The sequence below is a fragment of the Polyodon spathula genome, chromosome 14 (genome assembly GCF_017654505.1).
Source record: "Polyodon spathula isolate WHYD16114869_AA chromosome 14, ASM1765450v1, whole genome shotgun sequence".
NCBI lineage: Eukaryota > Metazoa > Chordata > Actinopteri > Acipenseriformes > Polyodontidae > Polyodon > Polyodon spathula.
Genome location: NC_054547.1, coordinates 34,794,062 through 34,815,673, shown reverse-complemented (window position 1 = coordinate 34,815,673; position 21,612 = coordinate 34,794,062). Strand labels below are relative to the sequence as shown.

General features: G+C 35.4%; 1 protein-coding gene across 1 annotated transcript in view; it reads right to left on the bottom strand.

Annotated features, from left to right (window-relative positions):
• Positions 1–18,350, bottom strand: part of zbbx (zinc finger, B-box domain containing) — a 36,018-nt gene extending 17,668 nt beyond the window's left edge. Inside the window, exons 1-9 of the mRNA XM_041269881.1 lie at positions 18,198–18,350; positions 15,869–15,985; positions 15,370–15,483; positions 11,449–11,545; positions 11,266–11,314; positions 10,963–11,075; positions 10,094–10,189; positions 3,210–3,374; positions 1,359–1,551 (exon numbers count right to left, since the gene is read on the bottom strand). Coding sequence (XP_041125815.1) covers positions 1,359–1,551; positions 3,210–3,374; positions 10,094–10,189; positions 10,963–11,075; positions 11,266–11,314; positions 11,449–11,545; positions 15,370–15,483; positions 15,869–15,930 — 889 coding nt within the window. The 5' untranslated portion in view covers positions 15,931–15,985; positions 18,198–18,350. The remainder of the gene's footprint in view (positions 1–1,358; positions 1,552–3,209; positions 3,375–10,093; positions 10,190–10,962; positions 11,076–11,265; positions 11,315–11,448; positions 11,546–15,369; positions 15,484–15,868; positions 15,986–18,197) is intronic.
• Between the last annotated feature and the right edge of the window lie 3,262 nt (positions 18,351–21,612).

The following is a 21,612-nucleotide window of genomic DNA, read 5'->3' as shown; positions in this document are numbered from 1 at the left end:
CAATCATGAACCTGTACATTCATATGTAATGTTTTTAAAGAATAACAAATTAATACACTGTAGATAATAATGTGTCCCAGTAAGACCTACTGGGACACAGACTACAAGGTGATAGCAAAGCAAAAGAAGACAGTGCTTGATAAAGGAAATATTGTTATACAGTAACAAAATACTTTTAATTCAGCACCCAGTGCACTGGTGAAGCCAGCTAATCAGTCTCTACTAGATTAGCACAAGAGAGATAAGAGTGACAACTTTAATCCCAGACCAATCATCACGTTACACTTTCATAAACACGACCGCAATTTCAAAAACCTCAACACATCTCAGTTCTACGGCCAACTAGTTTGCTTCAAGAAAGAAAAAAGAAAGACCAACAACTCAGTCAAAGAATGTAGGTGGATGACATTGGTCTTGTGTACTAAGCCTAGACACCTGCACATTAGATCACAGTGACACCTACTAAGAAGGATGTTGGCTGGACACTTGCTCTCTATTAAGAGAATGTGGTTGTGGGTATTGAAACTGGAGAGATTTCTCTAGGGATGAAAACTGCACAATTTTCAAGAAAAAACCCTCTCTCCAACCTGACATGCTTTTATATTTTATTGTTCAGACATTTTTTTTGAATAAATTATACCTTAATGCTTTCTATTATTATAATACAAGGAAAACGCTGAAATAATGATGTTTCTAGAAACCCTTAGGGATCCCTGACAAGGATGACATTTTTCTAAAACTTTACAACTAGGCTCACATCCAGAACAACTATAATGCAAAAATGGAGGGTTCTTTTCACCAACACATTACTGTGAGAAAGGATTTTAAATATCTTTGGAAAGTATGTGAATTAATGTTGAAAATAGATCTTTCCAAAGATGTATTCTACATTTTCTCATAACCTTGACTTATGCTATTTTAAGTCCAATACATTTTTATGATAATTGCACTCACATCAATACTAAATTACTTTAGTTTCTGAACATCAAAAGTACATCGTAGACATGTTTTTCAATATCTAGGGGAAATGTAAATAACCTTTGTTAGATTGATGGTCACATCTGCTATTAAGCAATTTGTATTGGAATGACTTAGGAATGTGATAGTTAGTGCTGTAATGCACATTTTTTTACTTGAGGCACCTACTATTATGATGTAATAAAGAACAATCTGGCTGGATGTTGAGTTGTACTAAATTAGCAAAGGAATAAAAAAAGGAAGTACTATGCGACAAGGATGTAGTACTCTAAGGTGGTTGTTTTATTTTGCTAGCTACAAAAAGGAATTCCAGGAAACGAACATATATAAAATACTCCATGTAGAAATACAAACTTATGTCAGGAATATACTGCATATACCTGGTACGGCTTCATAGGGCTTCCATTCTTGCTCATTTTTCTCTTTTCCGGTTCTCCATTCCATCAACACTTGCTGAAAAGACTTTGCAGACTCTTCCTCATCAAAACTACCACTTAACAATAAACCTTTGTTCTGGTTACTTTTCCTGATGCTTTGGACCTCAAAATCATTTCCATGATCCAAAAATGAAACCTAAAATAAAAGGATAAAAATAACCACTAAAAAGGTAAGCCTATATTTTAAGTTTGATGCAAATGAGTTGGCAGCTTTCATAGTCAATGCTTTAAGCTGCCATGTTCTACTCAACCAGTAATGGCTCGATCAGCAATTTGTTGCAAATATTACTATAGCCTTCAAAATGCCATAATTGTTAGATGAATAAATATGTTTGTTTTTTTTTTGTTCTTGGCTTTTCTTTTTTTTTTCATGATGTTTACAATTAAAATGAGTAGTGTTTGAAACTATTGGCTTAAAATAAACTGATTTCACAAGGATACATAGTCTTAAAGTAAATAATTTGGTTTCATGCAAGTCAGACCATATTGTAATTAGATCCATTAAATCCAATTGTAATTGTGATTGTAATGAAATGTCCCTTTGTAGTACATCTACTTTCGAATTAACATTACGGCATCTGAAACTTGCAAATTAGGCATACTTTCTCCTTAACCTTTTGCGTTCCTATGTCGGACCAGGTCCGACATTACAATTTTTCCTTTCTGGTCCTATGTCGGACCCTGTCCAACATCATCAAAAATACATCAAACACAGGTCTCTAGTCGTTTTTTCCCTGGAAAAAGCCGAGAAAACCTTTCAATGGCCAAGTGAGACTGATAGGAGCCGAGAGAAAGCCAAAGAAAAAGGGGTAGATCTGAGCAATACACATAGCCCCTGCACCACAGAGATAACACAGACATAAACAAAGAAGAGAGCTGCTTCCGCATCCAGTGCTCAAAGAATATCACAGACATTTGCAGAGCTTTTTGCGATGTTACAGTAATAAAATAATGACTTGGATCACATATTGAGGAGTTTGGTGATAAAACGAGTGAGATGCAGTACTGAGTTGCAGTTACTGGAGATGCAGTACTGAGTGTCCTTTTGGTATGCAGTGCCTTTTAAATCTGTTTTACTGTGAAAAAAAAATTAAAACAGCACGTGTAAAATAAACAGCGCGTGTGAAAATAAATTGGACCTGACGCGCCTGACAAACACTGAATAAATGGACCGCTAAGGGTTAATGCATTGATGCTTTATGGAAAATTCATCAAGTTAAGTTCATATCAAACTCAAGATTTCTGTGCCAACTTAGCCTCTTTTGCATATGGTTATATTCGATTCAATTTCCATTGGTGCATGCTGATTTCTGAGTAATTACACCAATTATCAGACAAGTGTGTGCATTCCCATTTGAGTTTGTAATGGGAAGTTTTGTGTTGCTTAATTCCACTGAAGTTACTCATATCTCTTCATTTACACAGTGAATGGACAGGTTGATCTCACCACACTAATGGCAGTACACAAAGGAGGCGAAAAGCAAAAAAAAAAGGCAGACAAAAGGGGGCGAGGCACACACTGATTTAAATAGTGTAACTGATTAGTGATGAGAGGGCAGCCAATGCTCCACCTCACTAAGGCTACAATTCAGCTCCTGGTTTATTCATAAAAAAAAGCTCTTTTTAAAGAATGAAAAATAACATAACATTAAAAACTATTTTGAAAGTATATTTTATAGTAAAGACCAACAAGTTGTGTCTTTACAATGCAGTAAAATACATATATAGTGTTAGTTATAGCTATCACTGTTTATCCAAGAACTGTAACTTAATAATAATAATACAATGATCTACCTCTGCATCTGTGTTCTTCTGTGGAGGGAGAGGATTTTTCACAGGTAACTGCTTCTCCACAACAACATCATTCTGTTTGGTTCTCACAGAAAACTCTTCAGGATCAATTTGTTTTTTAAATTCACTAACAACATCTAATGTGCTGATGGAAGTCTGGATCTCCATCTGTTAGGCAAGTGACACAGATATAAATTAAAGATTAACTTCTGCATTCTTCAAGTACCCATACATTTCATTAAAAATCTTCTTTACAGTAACAGTCATTAATCTATAGATAATACAAATGCAGTAGGACACTACTAATCCCTGTTCAATAAAGACATTGTAGGTTTATTTCAGTGTTATTTATAGAAGTCACCAGACTGTATAACTTCTCACTGTTGAACATACAGCATGTCTATTATAATTTTTTCTTCAGTGAAATGTGTCACCTTAAAACTAAACTTCTTTTAGCAATTTCATTTATTTTGCAATAACTTTACTGATAAACATTTAGAGGCATTCTGCAACCAACTGAAGACCTTTATAAAAAGGACAAATGTTCCCATGTCTTGTAATATAATTTGAAGATAAAGTGGCTTCCAGACAGAGACCCAATGCATCTTGATGATGACTTTGTATTTTCTAAGCATTAAACACTAGTTTCAGGGATTGCACATGTGTTAACTTTACTAGATTTTAAACACTCACAGATTATATATACTGGTATAGAGACATAAAAACAGATCTCAGAAAATATGTATACCTTAAAATAGACCACAACGTATACCAGTCCCTGCAGTATAAATTTAAGTATAAAATAAATAACCTTCCTGCTTCAATCACCTACAAATGTATAATATTAATAAACTACAAATGCCTGAAAACATATTCTGATTGACTTTGTTTTTCGTACTGCGGCAAAATACATTATTCCTTAAATTAACAACAGATGACCTAGAAGGTTAACATATTTAGCATTTTACTTAATATATACAGTAGCTTTCCCCTTAAGCATGGAATCTAAGATTATAAATTGAATCGGACAAAATGTTTTTTTTTGTTTTTGTTTTTTTTTTAAGTTTCCTATTGCATAAAATATAAACTAGTGTCACTAAAACCTTTGGTACTTGTTGCAACACTTTCTAAATGTTTCAATGAACATATTCACTACAGCTGTATCTGTATGAATTTGCCATAAGGCTTGATGGAGAAAAAGTTCATTTTATGCATGTGGGTACAAGCACACATCAGCTCTCACCAGGACATTGCTGAAGACTTTCCAAAAAGGAAGTCAATAATCACCCTAGCTGTAAGGTTTCTCTATGCCAGAAATGGTGTTGCAGGATTACTGATGTGACTACTGACATTTCAGACTAAGGGCAACTGAGGGAGTTGTGGGACCCAAACATGTCAACAAAGTGTTGATAACAATGGACATGTAATCCTGCTACAATTTCAAAATATGCAATGTTATTTTTTCATTGAAGTATGTTCGAGGTACAAGCTAGCATGTATTACCAATTACAGTATATCATTTAAAGGAACAAGTTTTTTTATTATTTATTAAAATGTATTCCCCGCCAGCAGTGGGGGCCATAAACTTAACCTGAAGCCCTTTTAACATTTATTAAAGTGCTGTTGACAGTTTTTTTTTTTATTTTATTTTTTTTTTAATTAAAAACATATCTATATTAAAATGTAATTCATCAAAATATGTTTCGACACCAACCAGCATAACGTTCAGTGCTGATATTTAATTGACTAGTTAATATGCAGCAGAGAAAGAGAGAGAGAGAGAGAAAGAGAGAGAGAGCTGTGTTTAAATATTTAAGCTTTTTTTTTTCCATATAAGCCAAGTACCAATATATTGTAATCAGACCCCAATGAATTATATTAATGTGTTCAATGTAACATGATTGTGGGACACTATAGGTTTAAATGTAAGGACAAACATATGAAATATGACACTATTTTTCTATTACTTTTTTACATTGTTTGACTGACAAATGCACTGTAAAGAGCTATGACTACAAGCCTACCTTTCCTGACTCGCTGCTCTCTAGTGTTGCGAGTGTTGAGTCTGAGTTTCAAATTTTGTAGAAGCCACATGGGGTATAACTACATATATTTTCACATCAAAAACTTGTCAACTGTGACTGGCAGCAAGAAACAGCACTCTTAAAAAAGTACTGTGTGTGTGTCTTCAGAATTACCCACCTTTAATTCTCCAATAAGTGTTTAGGTAAAATCTTTTGTCTACAGTACACGGTTAGAGAAGCTAAAACCTTTACTATACCAGCATTCAAGTGAAATACAAATTCTGTCCAAAGGAAAATCTTTTTTTTTTTTTTTTTTTTAACTTTGCTGTGCTAATAAGTCTAGATTTCTACGGCACCTAAAGAATACTTTTATTTCAGTGTTGGAATAAATAAAAGCCAATATTATACCTGGTTGTTGCATATTGGCAAGTAAAATTATGTTGAAAAGCAAATCAATACAACCTGCAAGAGAGATGATTTTTCACTTAATGGTGTATAACATTTTGTGCTCTTCACCTAACAAAATCTATTACAAAAAAAAAAAAGCTGCAAGGAAAATGTTGAAAAAGTTGTATATCCCTCGTGGCAAGGTAAGAGCAACATTTACAGGTATACATATTTATCTTGATAATGTTTCTCTTTTCTGCTTCTTTTTTTAATCTCAATATATCCCAAGATACTAAGGGAATGAACAAAACGTGTGCTTTATAGTTTTTTGCTTGACAAATAGCTGTGGAGGATTATAAAAAACATTGCTTTTTTTTTTAAATACATATATTTTTTAGACTTAATACTGACACCAAAATGTCTCGTCCTGAAGCCTACCCTCACATGAGCCGGTACAGTCATTATAGACACTCACTTTGATTCCATAATCATGTATCAAGCAGTCCTTAGCATAATCGTAACTGGACAGATAACTATGATTATGATTATCACACAGCAGGCAGTTGTGGGTGTTGTTGCTAATCACTTTTTGTCATGTGTGTGTCATAAGCTCTATCGCACTGACCAGTCAGACTTCGATATTCTGTCAAATGGACAGCAACACAAATTTTTACAGAGTGTATCATGTCTGGGATTTGCACAATTATGACAGACTTCAATTACAGCTTGTTCTTCAAGGTTCATATTTAAAAGTACAATTTGATATCATACCCGACACATGTCAATAAATTATTCTGAGAGCTGTTCTTTTCCCATAAAACTGCAACCCAGAGCCTGCACTGAAGATAGCATAAGAATGATGTACTACAGAAGCATTTCCTGAATATGGGTGAAAAGGTCAATTACAATATTCACCTGTTTATTGACCAGTGAATAAATAGGCTGTGAAACTTAATCGCTTTGATATTTAGCATAGGATTTCTCTGTCCATGAAATGACACACGTAATAGGCATAACATTCTTGTCAGTTTCACACAAGAGGTTCTGTGAATTAATTTTAGCTTCATCACATATTGGATGATTTGTGTTCAAAATAAATAAATACAATTATATGACTTAAAATATAAAGGTTCTTTAGTTTGTGCAGCTATTTACAAACAAAGCTATTCTATTTTACCTGAGAATAGAATAGAAAATAATTCTAACTGAGAATCAAAGTAGGGGCTTGAGGCAGGAGCAGAGCAGTAGATCAACCTGACAAACTAGACCCAGATATACTGTTTGCAATTCTTGTTGATTTCCTGGGAGATTCTGTCAACACATACAAGCAGAAGTGCTAACCAGGGGCATAATAGCCTGCAATGGGAAGTATATCCTAGTTAGGGAGATCAGAGCTTGCATAATAAGAAGTGAGTAATAATGGCACCGAGAAATCAACAAAAAAACAGAAGGGAGACCGCATCAAAACAAGAACAACAACTCAGGTAAGACAACCATTAAATGTATTTATCTAAATGCTAGAAGTATCAGAAACAAAATTCTAGAACTTGAAGCTACTGCAACTATGGTAACTATGATGTGATAGGTGTTACAGAAACATGGTTGTCTGAGAGTGATGGGGACGAATATAATATTTGTGGGTATACACTGTATAGGAAAGACAGGCAGGACAGAAGAGGAGGAGGGGTAGCGCTATACATAAGAAACAGTCTTGAAGCCCAGGTGTTAAACCTGGACAAAGAAAATAAAACCGAATCAATATGGGTCAGAATAACGGACAAAAATTCAAAGAGCATAATAACAGGAGCATGCTATAGACCGCCAGATTCAGACGGTGAGCACAATAATCTGTTATACAATGACATTAGAAATGCGTGTAGCAAAGGAGAAGCCATACTAATGGGGGATTTCAACTTCCCCCATATAAAATGGGAAAACCTGGTGGGTAGCACGAAGGATGAAATTGAAATGGTGGAAATGACAAATGACTGCTTCCTAACACAATTTGTCAAGGCATCGACTAGAGGGGAGGCATGCCTTGATTTAGTCTTTTCAAATAACGAAGATAGAATAACTAAAACAGAGGTCAGAGAACCACTGGCAAACTCAGACCACAACATGGTCTCATTTGAAGTGTTTTTTAAATCCCCAAAAGTAATGACTAAAGCTAAGGTTTACAATTTTAGAAAAGCAAACTATGAAGGTATGAAACAGAGACTTACAGAAGTAGATTGGAGTAAAATAGAGAAAACACCCACAGAAGAAGGATGGTTGTTCTTCAAAAATGTAGTACTAGAGGCGCAAAACAATTATATCCCTAAAGTAGACAAATCTAAATGTAAAACTAAATTGCCAAAATGGTTTAATAGATCAATTAAAAAAAATATTCAGCGAAAAAAGGCACTTTATAGAGCATTAAAAAAGGACCAAAAAGAAAGTACGCAGAAAGAGTACACGGAACTGCAAACGCAAGTCAAAAAGGAAGTTAGAAAGGCCAAGAGAGAAATAGAAATGAACATTGCTAAGGGAGCTAAAACCAATTCCAAAATGTTTTTCCAATATTACAACAGCAAGAGAACATTCAAAGAGGAGATTAAATGTTTAAGAGATACAAATGGCAAAATCGTAGATGAAGAAAAAAAATAGCAAATATATTAAATGATTACTTTTCACAAGTTTTTACAAAGGAAGATACTGACAACATGCCCCACATGTCATCCAGTTCCTATCCAGTTTTAAATAACTTTAGCATAACTGAGGCAGAAGTGTTAAAGGGACTAGGAGCTCTTAAAATAAACAAATCCTGGGCCGGATGAGATCCTCCCAGTAGTACTCACAGAAATGAAAGAAGTAATTTACAAACCGCTAACCAAGATCATGCAGCAGTCTCTTGACACAGGGGTGGTACCGACAGACTGGAAAATTGTAAACGTAATACCGATCCACAAAAAGGGAATGAAAACTGAACCAGGTAACTACAGACCAGTAAGCCTGACTTCTATTATATGCAAACTTATGGAAAGTATAATAAGATCCAAAATGGAAAATTACCTATATGGTAACAGGGTCCTGGGAGACAGTCAACATGGTTTTAGGAAAGGGAGATCGTGTCTAACTAATTTGCTTGATTTTTTTGAGGATGCAACATCGATAATGGATATGTGTGTTTCTCACACACACATTTTTTAAACCATGTTAGCATATTTACTTTCATATATTTAACCAAAAATTGAAAAATAATTGTAGCTATGCAAAGAAGCGGAACCAGATGCAGTGTCACATGTCTGACACGTGAAGTCTAGCAAAGAATTATTGAAGATTGAAAGTTGCATATACTGTAAGCTGGTGTTATGTGGTTAGACAAATCAGTGTTCATGCCGTTTAACCCTGGTGGCAAGGTTAGAATATGGAGGGAATCTCACAAAGCAATTTGTTTGGTTTACTTTGTGCCAGTGTCTAAGGTTTTGGAAGCAAAGCAATCGTGTTGGCATGCTTTTATTGTCATGGATTTATTCACATGGGGAGTTGTGATGATATCGGCATGTGAGCTATGAAGCAGATGGATTTCATCTAGTAAATTGCAATGATATTTCTTTTACAGAAGTAATGCAGCACAAATTGAGAAAATTCAATTTTAAGTACTGTTAAAAAATGAATTGTTCTAGCAGTCTTTGCTTTTTTGTCCTGGAATTGTATTTTACCTTAAATAAGGTTAGGCACATGTGGAGAAATGTGAGTATCTAAAGGACAATCTCTTAAAAGGCTGGATTACAGATAACATTTGATTTATTTTCAGTACCTTTTTTTTTTATTTTAGAATGTTTATTATGCAATAATATTAACATGGCATCTGATGCAAGCAGATTGTGAAGCATGAGTCATGCCAGAACATTTAAAAAGATGTTTTACTATACACATAACCTTCCACGTAATTGTCCGAAAAAACGACCCTATCAGTAATTATATAGGTGCAACCGCCAGTAAATGTTTTTTCTACAGCAAAGTACCATTTTGATGTCAATGCGTTACTCTAATGGAAAGTTATATAACTGTCCCAGTATGTCAGCCTACTACAGCTGATGTTGCAAGCAATATATATTTAGAAAAGCTTATTTTGCAGATTCATTTCATGTTGTCTAGATCAGGGGTAGGTAACACTGGTCCTGGAGTGCCACAATCCTGCAGGTTTTGTAAGTATATCTCTTAATCATCAATTGCTAAATACCTGGAACATGTGGTAATTCTGACCAATTAAGCCAATCAGTGAATCAATTAGGGCTTGGAAAAAACAAAAACCAGAAATGTCTGTAGCACTGCCGGACCAGGGTTGCCTACCCCTGGTCTAGAGATTCAGTTCTCTAGCTGAACTCTAAATCCATACCACAATAAATGTGTGGGCCTTGTTTTGGCACTGCTTTATTACCCATGTATATGTCACAATTATTATAAATGATGAATTTCCAGTATATTCTGTACCTGTAGAGGTATCATTCTGTGGAGTTTCAGTGCCCCCTTCTGGTGGAATTTGGCAAAGCAGCTGACACAATAATCTTCTCCACATTCCATACACACCTAAAAAATATGTTAATTTAAGATTTTCCAAAAACATTAAACAAAATGTGGTCTTTTTACCACAATGACTGGAATATTTGCTAACATGTGCGAGAGGGTTATATTGCTTGTTTTTAAAAGAATCAATTTTAAAAGTAACCAAACATTCAGTCCATATTATAAGCACCACGGGCCCCTGCCAATGCTAAGTGTGTACTTGCAGTCCTGTGCCCTTCCTGACTGGGCTTCATACTTGCAGGCTAAACATGGCAGCCCTTCTCTCATTTCTGTAAGGACGAAATGCAGCCTCATTTCACAGCTGTGGCCATAATTGCCTCTCAACACCACACAAAAAGCGTTATTGCATGAAATAAAAAAATGAATACAAAAATGTGAACTAAATCTACCCAAGTACTGTAACAGCATTAATTAGTTTTTTTGTTTGTTTGTTTATAATGCAGAAAGAAAAACAACTGCACTGCTGGTGTTGTGTGGTAAACCCTGTTTAACCCGTTTAATGCCACAGGAATTTCTCATTATTGAACTGTATTGCCTGTAGGCTAATACATCAGATTACAGTCTTCTGAATTCTGATCAGATCAGTAAAATAATCTGAATAAATCAGTTACAAAAAGTACAATTTTACTTCCAAGTAAAATGTTTTGTCATGGTGTTTTTTTTGTTTTGTTTTGTTTTTCTTCTAACAATATTAGATCAATGTAAAAATATAATACAATTTTATCATATTATTTTTTTATTATTATTTTGAGGTTTTCATAAACTATGTCACTTACCAAGCCAGCCTTTTTTGATTCACATTGCCCACATATTTTTCCTTGGAGTTTGGGTTTTCCACTTCTGATCATTCCTACTGGTGAACGATAGCTCTCTGGTGGCTTCCGCAATTCTGAAGCAAAACCTCATTTTAAAATGCACTAAATTTTTTTTTTTAATGAAACCAAATATGTAAAGGCCATTTTGTAAGCAACAATGTTCTAATTTCAGTAAAACATCAAAAAATGTTCTAGCAAATGCAATTTAAAAAGGTGTTGAGCAATCGGTGATTTTAGGCGATAATAATAGTACAACAGACATACCTTCAGATTGGTCTTTGAGTATTTTTATCTTCACTTTTCCGGCAGATAACTGCATAAAAGAAGCAAAAACATCTATGAATGTCCCAAGCAGGCTGCAAAGGCAGACATTACCCCCTCTAGTGGTTATTTTAGTTTATGGTTATAATTTGTTTTTCTATAGAACTATATAAAGGACATGCTTACCTTTTGAAGGTTGTTCTCTTTATTTTGAGGTGCTCCGTGTGGATGGGTAGCTAGGGCACCAGGTTGCCCTGACCTCCAGTGAAATCCTCCCGATTTTCTTAAAAAAAAAACAAAGTGGGTGTACTTAGACATGCAGTATATTCTGTAATTTCATATACTTTCTCCATGCTAAAGATCATTCTTTACATGTTACACATTATCTAGGATATATGTATAGTATGGAGCCACAGTGTTTATATTTATGTTTCAGACTATAAAACATTTTACCTAGAAGAAGCATGATAGATAGATAGATAGATAGATAGATAGATAGATAGATAGATAGATAGATAGATAGATAGATAGATAGATACAGACAGAGATACTGTGCTAGTGCATTTTAAACTGCACTTATTCCTGGAAATTATAGCCCCACACCTGTCAATAACAACTCTATCCATTAAGAAGTTAATTGCCTAGAAATTTCCATGAGGATCAACAGTAATTCAGAAAATTCAGCTCACTGTTGCCAAAAATTCCACTTAATCTACAGCATTTCACAAGCGGTAAGCAACATGGAACATGTTGTCTTCCCACTTTTCACTGATGATGAACCTTTTGAGCCCTTTGACTAAATGAGCTCTCTGTCTCAGAACAGAATGCATTATCATCAAAATACAGAACAGCTGTTTCAACAGTGTTTTGATTATATTGCGGTGACCCCAGTTTATGAAAAAGCGTGTGTACTTCATAATATGCATAACATCACCCATGAGGGTAAACTGACCACATTATCACATCATAAAAAATAATTTCCTTGTGCTTCAAAGCAGCTGTAAAACGTGATATACGTTTTAAGATCATACGGCACTCAGTGAAAAGATATTGTAGCGTCAGAGTGGGTCATAATATACACTGAACAAAAATATAAACGTAACATGTAAAGTGTTGGTCCCATGTTTCATGAGCTGAAATAAAAGATCCCAGAAATTTTCCATAAGCACAAAAAGCTTATTTCTCTCAAATTTAATGTACAAATTTGTTTACGTCCCTGTTAATGAGCCTTTCTCCTTTGCCAAGATAATCCATCCACCTGACAGATGGGGCATATAAAGAAGATTAAACAGCATGATCATTACACAGGTGCACCTTGTGCTGGGAACAATAAAAGGCCACTCTAAAATGTGTAGTTTTGTCACACAACACAATGCCACAGATGTCTCAAATTTTGAGGGAGCGTGCAATTGGCATGCTGACTGCAGGAATGTCCACCAGAGCTGTTGCCAGAGAATTGAATGTTCACTTCTCTACCATAAGCCGCCTCCAACGTCGTTTTAGAGAATTTGGCAGTACGTCCAACCAGCCTCACAACCGCAGACCACGTGTAACCACACCAGCCCAGGACCTCCACATCCGGATTCTTCACCTGCGGGATCGTCTGAGACCAGCCACCCGGACAGCTGATGAAACCGTGGGTTTGCACAACCGAATAATTTCTGCACAAACTGTCAGAAACCATCTCAGGGAAGCTCACCTGCGTGCTCTTCGTCATCACCGTAGACCTGACTGCAGTTTGGCGTCGTAACCGACTTCAGAGGGCAAATGCTCACCTTCGATGGCCACTGGCACGCTGGAGAAGTGTGCTCTTCACGGATGAATCCCGGTTTCAACTGTACCGGGCAGATGGCAGACAGAGTGTATGGCGTCGTGTGGGTGAGCGGTTTGCTGATGTCAACGTTGTTAACAGAGTGCCCCATGGTGGCGGTGGGGTTATGGTATGGGCAGCCATAAGCTACGGACAACGAACACAATTGCATTTTATCGTTGGCAATTTGAATGCACAAAGATACCGTGACGAGATCCTGAGGCCCATTGTCATGCCATTCATACGCCGCCATCACCTCACTTAAGCATGTTTGGGATGCTCTGGATTGACGTGTACGACAGCGTGTTCCAGTTCCCGCCAACATCCAGCAACTTCGCACAGCCATTGAAGAGGAGTGGGACAACATTCCACAGGCCACAATCAACAGCCAGATCAACTCTATGCGAAGGAGATGTGTCACGCTGCATGAGGCAAATGGTAGTCACACCAGATACTGACTGGTTTTCTGATCCACACCCCTACCTTTTTTTTTTTTTTTAAATAGGTATCTGTGACCAACAGATGCATATCTGTATTCCCAGTCATGTGAAATCCATAGATTAGGGCCTAATGAATTTATTTCAATTGACTGACCTCCTGATTATGAACTGTAACTCAATAAAATCTTTGAAATTGTTGCATGTTGCGTTCATATTTTTGTTCAGTATACTTCTGTGTATGAAATTAATAGAATTGAAATATATAGAGGAGGGGTCCTAAGTCATTCTCTGTGTCTACTTGGTTCCCCACTTCCCCGCTGGCAAAGAATGCTTTTAAAAAGAGTCATAAACTGCTAGACAAGTGTTTGACCTTGAATGGATTTACGCAGTTGATGCAGAGTACCTAATAACATTACTTCAGTCTTGTCACTGTTTAACTGCAGAACGTTTTGTTGCATCCAAAGCTTGATGTCAGCAATACAATTTGTGAGCACAGAAACAGCCAAGTCAATATCAAAATCTGGGGATCATCGACATAGATGTGAAAATTTACACACCATGACTTCTAAAAAATTTGACCTATCGGATAGAATAGAATATAACTTCCTATTTTAGTGTGTGTAAGAAATGTATTTTGTTTGTTGAAATGTGCAATTCAAAGGAGTTAGATCATAAATGCAGAGAATTTGATCATCGTCCCATTTTTGAGTTAATTTGAATATACAATCAATTGAGGTTGATAACATTATTAGTTTGGTACATCACCTCTAAACTAAATTAACAATTAGGTTCTGGAATGTTGGATTCCGTTCTGAATGGGAAGTTGAATTAATTCTCTCATGCATATTGACATGATCGATTACAACGAGAAATGAGTTTACCTAATTCACTACAACACAGAGTCATGATAATTTGGTTGTTAATAGTCTACATGTTTTTTATTGGTCCACAGAGAATATGTCAATCATAGATCAGTTGAATTCCTTTTGCTAAGAATAATAGTGGTCAGTAGTTTTTTTAGATTTCTTTATTCTAAACATTCACATTACCAAACAACTGTTTAATTTTAACTTATAACCAATACAGTGTCTTGATATATTCCCACTTTAAGCAGGAGCTAATAAATACCAGAGGAGTGGATAAACCAAATTAATTATTTAAACAAGCACTATAACCTATAGTACATTCAGTATGTTATTACTGCACAATGTATGAGCTTCTAAAAATAACAATGTCTAAATATCTATTAAAAACTTCATAGGATGATGTGTGTACTTCATCACACAGAACATTTTATTTTGAGCTTGGTAGCTTGGTAGTATATTTCCCTATGGAATGGAATTCTTGTGCAATTTATTATGACTGAGTATGTGAGTGTCATAACATGATATATGCACTGTACCTGTACAGGCTATAAGTTTCATTATATCAATTATGCAGTCACATATTTTGAAATATGCCTCTAATGGCATCTTTAAAATGTAGGCCTATACAGTAGGAGACTTGATAGAAATTATGGTGATAAACTAATAAAAATGTTCTCCACTAAACTGATTAGCTGGCAATATGATGGGGAAACAAAATAATTTGCCTTAGAAATGTGCTCTTACTTAATCATCTACAGTAGTTCCACATGGAATTATACCCTGTAAATTGACCAAAACGCTCATTCACATTAGACTAATCAAATAAACGTTCAATAAATCCAACAGTGGAAAAATGGAAAATATATAGGAAAGATAAGTAGCTCCATTCAAAAAGACCAGCACACAGTGTTTGTGTTTATCCCTCTATATTTCTGTAAAGTTACATACTGTGAATATATTAAATGCAAAACAATAAGACACTTTCACTTACTCTCGCTCATCCTTTTCTCTGCTCATGCTCAGTCTCAGCTGTTGAAGTCGACTCTCCATGTCTTTACTTTCCAGCTGTAACTGAACTGTTTCTAATCGCATCTCTTGCACATTTCTGTGAATGTTCAAACTGGAATTAGTCAAGCAAAATACAATAGTACAGCATCAAGATAATTTTTTTATGTAATGTAATGTATGCTGAAAATAATGAAATAACATATGTGAATTGTATGATGCTCTATACAGTAACCAGTTTAATTATAGTAGTAATATTAGCTTTCCATTTTTCAGTACAAAATAAATGTATATGGCCAAAAAGACAGCTTTAACTGTCAAATGACAAAAAAAAAAAATCTTACATTTTGACTTGGTTAGGATTAAACATAAATTGATTAATTTAGTAAAACCACATTTTTTTTTTTTTTTTTTGGAAATTGATTTATGAGCATATTAAATGTTAAATATTTGAAAAGGTATATATTACTAACAAAGGCACTTACCTGTTTTTTAATTTAACTGAATTAGGCTGGTTTGTGACAACAATAAAATCATTCAAATTCATGGCTTTTGATGGACTGATTTGTTCAGTGTATACAGAGCACCTTGAGAGGTTCCTCCTGTGAACATAACACACTGAGCTGAGTTAAAATCACACAGCTTACAGGATGCCTGACAGAGAGCAGCAATGCCACACATCATTTTATACTTTATTCTATTCAAAATACATATATTGTTTGTCCTACCCTATTGATTAGGGCCAAGAGATGGGTTTAGGCCAGGGGTTTTCAACCTTTTTTTGAAACTGTACCCCTTCTGTCTGGAGGTTTCAGTTCAAGTACCCCTTTACAGTTTTCGCTCTACTGAATGGCACAACAGCTGCAATAAAATGGACAATAATCTGACTAACACATTTCTTTTCCTCCCCGTTTCCTTAATAAATAATTATGTCACAACAGTTTGGGTGACAAACAGTAGGCTTAATTCTTAAAACTTTTAATTACTAGTATTTGGATGCACTGAATTAAGATAAATATTTAGTAATCTCTTTGGAAACCGTCATATTCTCTTTTTATTTGACAAAGTTAGTAAAAAAATAATACAATATTTATACTAACTAATTATGTGTGTCATTTAAAATGTTTACCAAAAGATAAAACTATAGTAATTACTAACAATGATAAATGTCTTTATTAAAGTCAACATGAAAATTATCCAAAGGGATTCGGTATAACTTTCTGTCTCTGCGTTTTCTGTAGACTTGTATTTTCTTCCTTTGTTTTGCAAGTAAGCCATGTATCCATTTCATCAAACACTGAAAACAAATTCAACCAGATGATATTGCTGTTACTAAAATGCAGCCTTGCCTAATAAATAAAACAAAAACCGTCAAAGTATGAATATTATGATTAATAATTATATTTACCAGAGCACTTATACTGTACTAAAAAAAAGCATTAAGATTGCGCTTCCTTGGTTGGTTGGTCCAGTGGTTAAAGAAAAGGGCTTGTTACCAGGAGGTTCACCCCCCAAGTCTCTGTAAGCGGCTTTCAAAGCGTCTGCTAAATTACTAAATAATATTAATAATTAGTATTCAATTATACAAAAGTTAAAAACAGCAAATTTCATGAACAGCACAGAGCGCTCTCCTAGGCACATTCGCCAGACAACCGCTTCACGCACCCTAATGGAAATCCTGCCCACTTAATCGAAATCACACATGCGTATAGGGACGTGATATATTCTGTGTTTGTTTTTTGTTTTTTTATTGTATCTGTAGTTCCCTTTTAGCTGTAAACAAAAAATGTAATATTTATGCACAATGGTTTAGAGATACTATATAATACTATTTTTTTTAAAAATCATTTCATTTTTATTTGTGCATTTCTGAGTCGGCCTACCCCCTATGACCTTTAGAAGTACCCCGAGGGGTACGCGTACACCCGGTTGAAAACCCCTTTGGTCTATAACCTTACTTGTCTATTATACAGTATACCTCATCTATTAATAGATAATCCTTTTTTTGGATATGTGCTATTAAAATGAGGACATTTGGTACATGTTCATCTTTCACAGCACAAATAATAATGATACTAGATATATGCAGATATTTCAATGCGATTAAAAGTTGCAGCTGCTGCTTCCTTGTTCCTAATCACTTCAAGTGTCTCGTGACAATGAATCAGACCATGTGACCTACACCACAGATACCTGGAGGCAACACTTAAAAGGATGACCAGTAGTTGTGTTAATAATGCCAGATACGATCACCGATTTTAAAGCACTGGTTAACAATCCTTTGTGATAGGCTCTATGTTTATGACACAACATTAAGCAAAGTATATTTATTTTCCTTGTGAAATAAGAAAACCTCACCCCTGTACTGCTATATAACGTTGGAAACTGGGCTATAACGTGCCCTCGTTGAAACGCTAACACCGAGCTCTCTGCAATACGTTTACCTTGCCAACCATGACACACACACACACAAGGAAGCAAGTGTCCAAACAAACAGCGCACTCTTCTCCTTAAACAACACTGTGTGCATGTATTTTTCTTATTTCAGAAATGGTGCATTTCATCATAGTTTATGATATGTGATCATGTCCAACTTGCGCTACACAGTACTCAGTCAGTACACCGCCGCACCAGACGAGTTAGCCAAGCAAAATAACCACAATCAGCAGCTGTTTTTGATATTTATAAACTAAACAGACAAAAGCCGCAAAAAAAACATGCGCATGTTAAATTAAATACCGGTGCAAAATGTGATGAGTTTGTAAAGTCTAATTTTATATATACACGCTTGACAACAAAAAAAGTGCCACCTACCTCGCAATACATAGACGTGTATTCTACAGTAACTCACACCAACTAGCGTTTGCACCGTCCGATTTTAAGTAATTTTATTTTTAAAATAACATATGAACTACTGTGTAGAAAGTCTCATTGATCATTGTGTTTTTCCCTGTGTAACTTGTTTTCAAGGAGGGTGGCGCATAGACCGCTTGTGTTTGTATCACCATAGCAACAGCAAACCTCGCAAGAGATCATGGGCAGGATCTAGAAAGACAAGGGGGAAACGGTGATTGCTGGGTGGCAATTTATAAATATGTTTTTCTTAGTAAATTTGAGAATATATTATATCAAGCTTCTACTTTAAATGAATATATATATATATATATATATATATATATATATATATATATATATATATATATATATATATATATATATATATCGGTATAAGTGAGACTAAACAAGATAAGTGTATAAGATAAGATATAAGATAAGTGAAAAAAAAAACAGTAGCCTAAATAAGACACTTAACGGGTTTGTCAGTTTGTATACTATATCATATTTATTCTCAACACCAATGCCATATACCTCCATGTTTTGAGTTTAACTACCAGCGTTTAGCATTCTGGTACTTGTAGTCCCGCATCTCTGAAGACAGGTTGGAGTCGCGTAGTTACAGATATTGTGCGAGTCTACACTAGAATAGCGCTCGATGATGTGACTTGTACTTATTGGTTTCCCATTATATTACTAGCAGGACATAGTAAATATTTTTGCAGAGCTTTTGGAGCAATGTAGTTAAGTTCACTTTGCCAGTGCCAATGCTATCTCTGCTCTGTGGATAATTATTAGCGGGCTGTGCTTCCAATCCTGCACCTGTTATGAGCACTGAAAGTATTTCTTTAAAAATGTAAATTACTTGTAATGTATTGAGACCTTGGCTCCAGTTTGATCTTGCAGGTTTATAAAAGAGCGATTCCTAATGTATATTCACAGAGTGTTTCAGGATTGCAAAACAAAGGCACTTCCAAAGTCCTCAACCACCTCCTGTCTTCAAAGAAAGACTATGCTAATTACACCTCAAGGCAACCACTTCAATGGCCCGGCATCTCACCACTCAGGACGCGTTATGATCTCTGCTTGACAGACTGAGCTGGGATCCAAACCAACATGATTCAGATACACAAGGTTATGAACTTGTTCTTTTACCTAGTATTTGATCACATTCCCTCACAGCACAAAAATGCATTCCCGTCCAGTAGGCTTTTCAGTTGCAGAGACGCTATCCCAACCGTGCTGCTGTGCTGCATACAGATTAATACACCATCAATATGTATGAAAACTCCTGCAAGTAGCCTTGAATGCTGTTAACTGTTAATGCGGCAAAATAATCTATTACTGCATTTAGTTTTGTATTTTGTGCACTAGAAAAATAAAAAATAGATGTAGGAATTCAGTGATCAGTTATTTTATTTATATATGTTGCTCCAAGCAAAGCAGTATGAAAAAATTTAATGGTTTATCATATACAAGTTGCTATTCTCAAGTTGCTGCAACAACCATGTGCACTGACACAGTGCAACCTGACTTTTGTTAGATATGAAGATGTGACTCATCAATCACTTCAAAACACTTAATCAAAAACGCAATGTGACACTAAGTCAAGCAGACAAACGTTTTGGATGGCGCCTTCATCTGTGTACTAATGACGTGATCTTGTCCAGAGTCTCTATACACTTCCAAATTATGAATGTCTTTCAGTTATCAGATTGGAGAATGTAATGCCACCTTTTCATCTGCCACTGGGCAGACTTGTAAGCAATATGCAGATCGAGATCAAACTGATTCCACAGGGGACTTCAGGACTGTGGCACAATATGTGGATTCAAATGCTACTCTTTCAAGGCAAATTTTTTTGGCAAGTTGATTTACATGTTTGTTGAAATAAAATGCCTTGTCCAGCCTTGCGATCCCACCAATACCGTTTACTCACTTTGAAACTCTTAACTCATTGTTGGAAGGTTGAACAGTCTGCATTTCCAACCAACTACAACAAAAGGAAGAAGACAGACAAAGCCTCATATCCTTCCAGGACTGTGATGTACAAACTAAACGTGATGACCTTTTCCAAGAAAAGTAAACCTGCTTTTATGACAGCTGACTTTTCAAACAGGGAAAAAGGGAGACGTTCAACAAGCATGAAACGCCTTTCGAGCGATAGCTGGCATTTGACAAGCAGAAGAAGCACTTGAAGCCGTTCTTTATAGTGGCACTTTGTAGCAAGCAATTTATGAAATACCAGGAATGGCTGGAAAGTTTATGTAATCTGTTAATTTAATTAAGTTTCTCATTTTCCAGAGAGCTCAGAGATACCGTCATTGGACAAGTGGCTTGAAAAGGAGCAGTGCACTGGCTGTGCATGAAATTCAAAATTTTCAGTGTCAGGCTTACCAAATAATGAAAGAAATGGTTGAAATCATCTCAGGGCTTGATGAATACATTCTTGTATTATGCAATTGAGATGACAGGTAGTTAAATATCTTATTCACAGGACCTCCGAGCTGTCAGATATCATGAGTGCATCTGCTGGTTCTTATTAAATATCTGCAGAAAATGTGGGAGCTGAGTGTGAAATGATATGTTTAAAATACCCATAGGCATGCCTGACACACAGACTGAATACCATTAATCACACAGAAAGCCTGGAGGTTGACCCCAGATCTTTAGCAGATTATAATGAACAAATCTGGTTGTAGGCGGCTTGAGTAAATGTGATGGCTACTTTTTGTAAAGTCTTAAATTACATTGATACCAGCCTATTACTTATTGTTTTTTAATAAAAACCCTAAACTCTTTTCTCTAACAAAAAAAAAAAAAAAAAACTGAAAATAAAATTGAACTGAGTTACATTTTAAACTTAAGTGTTAAAGATCCATAACCTTACTTTTTGTATTTGTCTTGCATGTACTGCCATCTAGGGGTGTCTTATCTGCAAACATTATTACAGGGATGTACTGCATCTCCCTTCACAGCTGTGCATCCACTGTCATTCAATCCTGGGCTTCTTTCAAGCAGAGACTGAACTAAATCACATGAAAAACTACACTAATAATTAGCTGGCTGTGCCCCTCTGTGGTAATATATAATTAATATTTTGCTATTTAAAGAACTTTCATATATATATATACACACACACACACACACACACAATTAGGATGAAATCACTATATAAAACTGGAAAGGTACCTACAGGTTTTCTTATTCTAATAGTGCATCCAGAAAACTAATGGTTTCTGGGTTAATGCATGACAAATGTATTGTCAACACAGCAATTTTCAGTTTTTAAGTAAATACAAACTTAAACAAATTCAGTCTCATGGAAGAATACACAAAGACGACACGACTATTAAAAGTAAAACCAGAAATGTGTTTTAATCCACGGGGATAA